The sequence below is a fragment of the Sparus aurata genome, chromosome 13 (genome assembly GCF_900880675.1).
Source record: "Sparus aurata chromosome 13, fSpaAur1.1, whole genome shotgun sequence".
NCBI lineage: Eukaryota > Metazoa > Chordata > Actinopteri > Spariformes > Sparidae > Sparus > Sparus aurata.
In genome coordinates this window covers 6,256,944-6,266,158 of record NC_044199.1, presented here as the reverse complement: position 1 = coordinate 6,266,158, position 9,215 = coordinate 6,256,944, and the positions used below count along the sequence as shown (strand labels likewise).

General features: G+C 40.8%; 1 protein-coding gene across 1 annotated transcript; it reads left to right on the top strand.

The window, feature by feature from the left end:
• The first annotated feature begins 304 nt into the window (after window positions 1-304).
• Window positions 305-8,998, top strand: hrh2b (histamine receptor H2b). The gene is made up of 3 exons (XM_030438620.1): window positions 305-387; window positions 5,713-6,585; window positions 7,894-8,998. Exons 2-3 carry the CDS (start codon window positions 5,965-5,967, stop codon window positions 8,371-8,373), a joined length of 1,101 nt encoding a protein of 366 aa, XP_030294480.1. The 5' UTR covers window positions 305-387; window positions 5,713-5,964; the 3' UTR covers window positions 8,374-8,998.
• The last annotated feature ends 217 nt before the right edge of the window (window positions 8,999-9,215 follow it).

The following is a 9,215-nucleotide window of genomic DNA, read 5'->3' as shown; positions in this document are numbered from 1 at the left end:
TGTTGCGGAAAATTACACAATTCTCTCCTTGTTGAGAGCAGAGCTGTGTGTGCGGCTATTCAAAAGCTAAATTATCAAGCTAAAACAACAGCGGCCATGTTCACGAGCAAACAGCGAATGGACGCATTAGAGGGGAGTTTAACTGCATTTGTGCTGGTCCGAGTGTTTGTCTACAGCTGAACAGTGACGGAGAGGGAGAGAGAGGGAGGAGATAAGGAAAGAGCGAGTGAGAGAGGGAGCGAAAGAGAGAGAGAGAGAGAGAGAGAGAGAGAGAGAAATAAGTTTACACCTAAGCAGGATCAGGGGGAAACAGAGGAAAGCATTCATGATCTGGGGAAAGCACGTTGGGATCTGACGACATCTGCTGCAAAACACAAACCATGTGAGGTGAGTCAACACACTTTGGAGCAACTTCATTTGGAGGTTTCTATAAAACTCCCCGTCACAAAGCTGATGGTTTTCAGTGTTTAGGACTGTTCAGGATGTGTTGCTTAGTGATTCATTTATCTCTCATTTTTTCTCTGGTTACACATTGACATGATGCCGGTGAGCGTTTAGGTGGATGGTTGAATTGTGGAGGAGTAAATTGTTCTATCACACAAGCCACAGGTATTGTGTACATATATTTAAGGCATAAAAGCTGTAAGTGTTTGCATGTGTGGGAGTTATTATAACATTACTGCACGTCTGAGTGAACTTGTGGTTTTCAGTTTTTATTACCTGTCCTGCATATTTAGTTTGTTTGCTGAAACAGGATTTAATGTTGTAACTCAGTTTAAATCGTTTTGATACTGCATCAGAACACACTCAAACTCTCTATTTCAGTAACAATAATTCTGATTTTTTTAAAGTTTAGTTTTGACTCTGGGGTGTTTACATTTAATGTGAAAATGTGTTATTAGTACAGTAAATGACTTGCACCGCTCTCTCTTGTCGATTTCAACATGTCGCTGGTTGAAAAGATTATCAGAAATAATGTGGAAGTTGTTCCAGCGAGTCACAAAGACATTAAATTTGTGTTTCTGCGAGGATGTACTGCGTTGTGCAATCAACACATCCTGGATGAGCTAATGGTTACAGATGTTGGTAACACTGTACAATAACTATCATTAACAAATGGTAAACGATGGTGGATTAAACTTTAGTTGATAGCTATTTCACTGGTACCAAACAATGGACAGACCTTCTATTAAGCAAATTTTCTATTGGTAAGTTGCATCTGATGTTTAAACAGTTTGACTTTGTAAATCATATATGAATACTGTGAATACGGTTTGTCTTTAAGAATTATTCGGATGGCTATTACAGAGTTGCAACTGATGTTCACAACCCTTGACAACTTTTTATTAAGCAACTGCTGTTCAATTGTTTTTTGTAAATTGCCTACAAATGTTAAGCAATTGTATACTGATGTTTATACCACTTTGTAAAGGGTTAAGAAATACCATTTAATTTAATTTAATCAATGGTGGTTACCATAAAATGCAACCAAAATGTCCTTTATTCAGTTTTATGGCAGAGCACTGAGGTATGCATACAAATGCACAGCACACAGGTCATATAAATGTCTCCGTGGACGTGACCTTGGCAAATTGCCAAAGGACCATTCTGCTCTCGGTGGTTTCGCTTCTTGCACGTTGTTAAATAATATATCCATACTGTCGGCCTACCATGTGTCATTCTGGGCAGGATGTTTTGCCACAGTGCTATCACACGCTGTTGACTCATCCTGCCTCACCAGCTAGATTTAATTTTCCACCTTTGTGTGCAGATATACCTCTATCATATTAGGAGCCGCTGAATAGCAATATAATGTCATGCAATTAAGTAGATGAGATCATTTGTAGAGTAGAGCACCTGCATATCTGATGACAGCAGTCAATAAATCTCAATTGGTAACTCTTAATAAGCGTAACACTGAGATATGCTGCACAGAGCCAATATTATGTGGTTTGTAGTTGTAATACAGGATGTAGCCAAAGTTTATAGGCACAATATACCAATACATACCTTTCACACCATGTGGATCTATGCCAGTGTAGCAATGTCTGTCTAATATAAGAATACGTATTTTCTGGCACATTCGCCTCACGTGAAGAAAGTTTGATCATCAATTTGTTCTGCCTCTTCTCTAAGACTGTCTGCGGAGCAAGAAATTAATTATGCAATGTATTGTAAAATGATCTGAGGTCGCATCGTGGTAACACGGTGTTGTGTTTCACCTGTTACCCAAGTCTTCTGGTACATCAGCAGTGAAAGGTCAAATGAAAAAGCACAGACAAACAAGGATCGTTCGGTTTTCTTTGAGTTTCGTATTAGTCCTCTGTGACTGTTCACTAGCTCTCGGTTCTTGCGGGACCAAAATGAAAGCAGCAGGCTGACCAGGCACATGGCTCGATCTACACTATGTCAGTGCTGAACAAGCAAAGTCACCATGGAAACAAGAAGTGTTTATCCCTGAGGGGAATCTATTGGCATTAATAAAAAACCTTGGATTCTCTGAAAGGCGAGGCGAAGCTGAAACAATGGCTACTTTCAAACAAATTAACTTATAACCTGCGATAACACAAGTTGAAATCTTCATTTGAGAAGATGAGTTATCAAATTAGTGTGCACAGTGAGTAAAGTTTTGTACAAATGCATTATTATTAATTAATGAATGACCATTTGCTTTGCGACCATGTCTCATGTGAAGCAACATGTCAGAGAGCATTTTAGCAAACAAACACATTCAATGAGTTCATCTAACTTACCTATTATGTCATTGCTGATTCTAACTAAGTTTATTTTGTTACTTTATTGCTACTATTGGATCTAAAGTGAGAAAAAAGGCTTTTTGCAGCTACAGCATCTAATTCAAGGGCAATCTCTTATTAAGGTTGATAAATCCTTTATTAAGCACTCACTAACATTTTTTTCAGTCAGTGAATATCATTTATATTCAGATTACCTTTTCAGGCCTTTGCCTTTATGAATGAGAATAGACAGGTTAGATGCCGTGCAGCAAATGGCACCAGACTAGAATCATAGCCGGGTCGCTGCAGTAAGGAGCCAACTTTGGTACTCAAAGAGTGAAATTTTTGTTTACTTCCAGTCATTTTCATATAAATGGCAGCCACATGCAGCCACATAGAGGACGCTGTATAAAAACATCGTATATCGTAATTATATATCGTAATATTGTAGAAAGCACCATTAACTGTATAGTTAAATGATAATAAATGCACGATGTAGTGCAGTATCTGTTCATCTAAACAGGTTTACCAATGAAATAACAGGTGTTAGTTAAACTAGTAATGCTATTGAATATGAAATAACCATCTTTTAAGGCTTCATAAAGGTCTTATTAACTATCTACCTATTAACGCTTCTTACAACTACCTCATATAGAGCATTACCAAATCCTAAAACATATGTAATGTTGAGATAGATATACAATAATTCTGACTGTCAGTGCAGTCTTCTTTAAATGTCCATTTGTTCAGACTTACGGTATATATGTGGTCATCATTTCTTGCTGAACACATTTTAGTGATAAAATTGGGACCATTGCACTTTTCATAATGACAATAGTATAATAAAAAGTGGTAATGCACTAATCCTTAATCATGTTTAGTTCCCTGACACGATCATTTACCTTAATCTTTACTGTTGTTGACTCGTGTTCAGTTCTAGCAGCTTTTTCAGGAGGATTTTGACTGTAAATAAAATTATTTAATTATACTTCACTCTATAATATAATTCACCAATATAGACACCATTATTTCAACAACCCCATAATTTCCTCCGCCCTTTTTAGACATTACAAATATATGTCTGCCGCTCCCTATTATTGTCACTGTAAACACTTTATATCATCCTATCTTATGTCACACCAGGATTAATATCATGTCGGGAAAACCCTGAATAAGGTGACCTTACGTGACTCATTGTCATATAACAAGAGATAAAAGTAGTCCCCGGGTGAAGTGGTAGTCTGCACTTTTCATGTCGCTCCTACAAGTTTGACATTTACCTTCTTCAACATAATTGAGCGAGTTTGTTGGTCTAACGAGTCATAAAGTCGGAGGTGGTGATACGCTGCTGTCTGTGTAAACCATAGCTACTATTAAACATTGCTTGTGTAACACTTGGCGAAAGCCAACATATTAATAATGGACATATGGTAGCTCCTTGTTTGATGACTAAAATAACAAAACTAACAAAAAAAAAACAGCCACGCGACATGTCGCGTTTTTCAAATGATGTTTGTCGCAAGGAGGTCAGAGGGGTCGGGCCAAACAGCACCCGGAATCTTAAATGGATTTATGTGATAATTTGATTTTAATTAAAATAACACAGGCTCAGTCGTACTTTTACGAAGTTCAAAGTTTGAAGATGGTAACCTACACTCAGGACTTCTTTCTGCAAAATTTCATGACAAATCACCGAAAGATAAATGGCGGTCACATATGGTTTAAATATACTGTCCCGTCAAAGATAATATCAGTCCCGCCGTTGCCTTTGATCGTCAAACCTTAATTAGAGAATGTGAGACCAGCTCATCTATTTTTTATGGGAGTACATTGGATGGCCTCGCCGCAATAAGGCAGCAGATGAGCAGATTAAAGATAACGCCATCAAACATGCAGAACGTATATACACCGTCAGAACAGACTGTCGAACAGCAGTATGAGGCGGTGAGAGCTGAACTGCTTTAATCAGCCAATAGTCCTGCCACGGTTTAATGTTTAAAACAGTGGAAGATGTTAGAAACACAAAATCTTTGTCACTGTCAGTGCCTATCTTTTCGAAATTCGTTGATATAGTGACACAAAACACCAAGATTGGATTGATAGAATTTAATTGCATTAGCTGTCACTGGAAATGTGTTCAGCTTATTCATTAATAAAGTTTTTCTTTGACACTTCACATAGCTTAGTTTTATTTTTCGACAGCTGAAAGCGCACCTGACAGAAAAATGCCAAAAAGTCTGTGATTCCAGATGGATGATATCCAACTCATCCATACACACTTTGAGTTATGATGTATATTCAGCTGTGTTGTCCTTTTAAAGAGAAAAAGTAGTTTTATGGAAGGATGTTTGCAAGTCTTTCAAATTTCAAAATAAAGGTATGTTATGTGGTCGGATACACAGGAATGTTTTCCTTTTTTCCGACCGGTGAGCCGGAATTTGTTTACAGTACTCCTCAAACCGCGACCGCATGGTTTTATGATCTTGTCTTGACTCAGCCGGTGACAGTGATGCACATTTACAGATCAGCCCACGCTTTAGGACATGCTTCCTCCCTGTAGTACATTTTTCCGAACTCAACATGTGTTTACACAACGGCATAGTGTCTTTATCACAGAGGGGTAAAGACACTGTGCCTCCAGAGCGGAAGCCAGTCAAATTGGACTGGAATTCCCGATGGAGTAAAGAGGACGTTAAAGTCTACACATGGCACCAACTACAACCCTCCACCCTGCATAGATGAAGCTAATTCATCATGGCAAAAAAAATGAGGCTGTATAACTACATCGAACTATATTTCAGAATGCTCCAAGGTTTCTACATACTTTCTCTGATGACCATTTCTGGTAATATGACCTTTAACAGGCAGCTGCGATGTGACTATTCATTAAACATGCTTTACTTTTGAAATACACAAATGTCCTTTCTATGGTGACATGTGAGTTTTCAAAGTAACTCCCCTCATTCTTTTTCACCAGGGGCAGTGTTTACTTTGGAGGCCAGCGGTGACGCAAGAGATGGCCGGGAGGCGCTTTCCACTCTGTGATCTACTTCCGAACCTGATTAACTTCATGCACAGGAGCCGTGGAAAGGACCCTCTGAAAGAGAAGTAAACTGGCAGCACATGAGAGGATTTTTTTTCAAAACAAGTGGATGAGCCTGTTTGAACACTTTCTACTGAGTTACGGCAGCACTGTCTCAGTGACCCACTGCTGGAAGAGGAGGTCACCATGATCTCCACAGCTGTCCGCTGGCTCCTCCTCATCTGTTTTATCATTCTGACCATTGGTGGGAACGTGCTGGTATGTCTGGCCGTGGGGCTCAGCCGACGACTTTGGCGCATAGCTAACTGCTTCGTCGTGTCACTGGCAGTGACAGATCTCCTGCTGGGCCTGCTGGTGATGCCCTTGTCCGCCACTGTGGAGCTGCGCAGTGGGAAATGGCCCCTCGGAGGAGCACTGTGTAACATCTACATTTCACTGGATGTCCTCCTGTGTGCCGCCTCCATCCTCACTTTGATGGCCATCAGTGTAGACCGATATCTAGCCATTTCAGCTCCCCTTAGCTACTCCCGGAGAGTTACCCCTCTGAGGGTGACACTGGCCATGATCGCCATCTGGGCCTTGTCACTGGCTGTGTCCTTTGTGCCCATCCACCTGGGCTGGAACACAGTGGACTACAGAGTGCAGCACTTGGACTGGGGCATTGGGGACGAGGACAAGGAGGGACGCTACTGCCAGTTTGAATGGAATAACAACTATGTGCTTATTTATACCTTTGGCTCATTTTACCTGCCTCTGCTGCTTATGTGTGGAATGTATCTTCGCATATTCAGAGTGGCGCGAGAACAGGTCAGTGTTTGTAAATGTAAAACTCCCTCATGTATTTAAATTATTTTGTTAAACATGCTGAGGTGGGATGTTCAAGGTCAGAACTTGGCATGCATTTACACTGAGGCTGTTATTTTAGAAATCACAATTTCAAATTAGTGATTTGCATTTGAGCAGAAACCAAAATGACATTCACAAAGTCATATTCACTTGTAATATATTCTCATGCCTTAACCACTGAATAGGTCGATCGCCAGTGACTCCCAAGACGACAAATATCACCACCAGGGACAGGCGTGCCTTGCTCATAGGGTTAGGCTTTAGGCTTGGCTGGATTCTATGCTCATGCCACGGGCCTCCTGGTCACTAGGGGGAGCCGACAGAGGTGAAAAGAACGTCAACTGTCTTCTCATAAAAAACAGGGGAAATCCAAAACAAATCTCCACTCTAAAACTTTCGTCAGTCATTAATTTGTTTCTTTTTTTAAAATCAACTTAAACAACATTAGCGTCAGAGTATGTTTGCCAGTGGTACCCTCCTTACTGAAAGTCAGGAGAAAGAGTCTGTAAATGCAAGTTTTCAATTTCAATATGTTCAATATCAAATTCAAATGAAATGTATAATAGAATCATACAAAGCCGATATCTATAATACCAAGATACAAAAATAAAAATATATAATCTTAATTATATGCTTAACTCAATTAATGAGCATAATATTAATCATACCAATATTAAGTCATTTTGTTTGTATATCAAATATCAAAATGTGCTTACATGGGGTGCATACATAGTTCGCCTAGTGTAATCTACACATTTAATCCAGCCCCTTGGTTTAAGCATTAAAACTATTTGGTCAGGTTTAGGATAACATTGTGGCCTTGGGTTAAAATAAATACGTCACTTCATAGCTTAAGTCACAAATGTGGGTAACCATGGATACGTTACGTACCACGTTTGTAAGGTAAATTAACTCAGCAACATGAACAGTGGTCACTTGAAATTTTGTGTTTGTTTAAACCCAACGATTCGTCCCATCCACCTCTTTATATGGACTTTGTTGTCTTTATACTCCGTCACTTTACGTCCTCCTTTGCCAACTGTAATAACTTACATGGCCACTAGAGGTCGCTAGCAATAAACCTGAATATAGATTGTAATAAGTTGCTTGCACAGTCAACCTATATGACCATTTTCTCTGAAGAGGACAGGCTCGATATATGTTGCAGAATTAAATCCTCACACTTCCACACGGGACAGTGTGTGAGCTCATCTTTTATATATTCTGTGTGCTCTGGCGCTCTAACTTTTTCTCACCCCGTCTCTTCAGGTGCGGCGCATTCGTGCTGCCACTCCGTCATTTGCACGCTCTGCATCGACCGCAGCCATAGCTCGAGAGCACAAAGCAACCGCGACCCTGGCAGCTGTGCTGGGGGCCTTTGTCATCTGCTGGTTCCCCTACTTCACCTTCTTCACCTGCATGGGCATAAAGGAAAAGACTAACCCGCCTAACACGCTTCACTCCGTCGTCCTGTGGCTGGGCTATTTTAACTCTGCTCTCAACCCCATCCTGTACCCGGCCTTCAACAGGGATTTCCGCAGGGCCTACGCAGAGCTGCTTCGCTGCAGAGGACCGTCCCACAGAAAACTGCAGCTCACTCGTGTGTCCGTGCATAAACGATTGACCTTTACTAACGGACAGAGAATTCCCGGACAGACTGAGAAACATACAGATACAGTTAAGAAAGAAGCTGAGGGGAAGAGCCTCGCCACACACGAGGGAAATGGTTTCCCCATTGAGCCGAGCTGAAGTGCGGCTGAGCCACTGCTGGACCGCAGACTGGCGGCAAGATGTTGTAAATTACAAACACACTCCACTACTCACAGCATCAGATCGACTGCATCAGTTAGAATCTAACTCTGCTCAGTGTTTGGTGCCAAAGCCGATGCAATTCTTGTAAAATGCCAGGCACAGCATCGAGAAAGAACACAACTTGTCGCCCATTATTTTCTTGATTGCACTGAGTTTTTACAATCGGTGAAATTCACAGTATTGATATGACTATTTATAAGACGTGTGCATACGGCATGTGGTTACCTTTGTAAGCATGCAACACCGTCAAACGTTCAAAATACAGAGCAGGCAGAGCTGAGCTGAGTGGAATGAATGGATGACTCAGTAAGATTCCATGAAAGCTGCCCGGGGACACCGGTGGTTAAAAGTTTGCAAATTGTTTATTTTCCCTCTCCTCAGCCCAGCCAGCGGGGGTGAATAAGTGACCAGCGAGTTGATTTTACATGTATAATATGTGCATACGACCTTCCTGGATGTTTCAGCCGGGAAACTCCACCAGAACAAACTCAGGCATAAATCCTGACTGTCTGCTGCACACACGCTGCGTTACAATATGAATTAAAATCCATGTCAATGACAACTTTGCTGCCTTTATGTTCTGCACACACTGCTCGGACTTTTCTCATGCATAGACAACGACAACAGATGAAGTATCGTGACGCTGTAATCCGTCGTCACCAGTCTCAGTAAAGATATGGCATGTAAATGGAGTGAGAGATACATTTGAGATGGATTGCTGGAAAGAAAGCACACTGGTAGATGTGATACTAATTCATTGGTTTTAAAGCAACATTATG

Coding starts and splice junctions, on each gene's coding strand:
- hrh2b (XM_030438620.1), top strand. CDS start 5,965: ATGATCTCCACAGCTGTCCGCTGGCTCCTCCTCATCTGTTTTATCATT. Junction 6,586..7,893: donor TCAGAGTGGCGCGAGAACAG/GTCAGTGTTTGT, acceptor CCGTCTCTTCAG/GTGCGGCGCATTCGTGCTGC.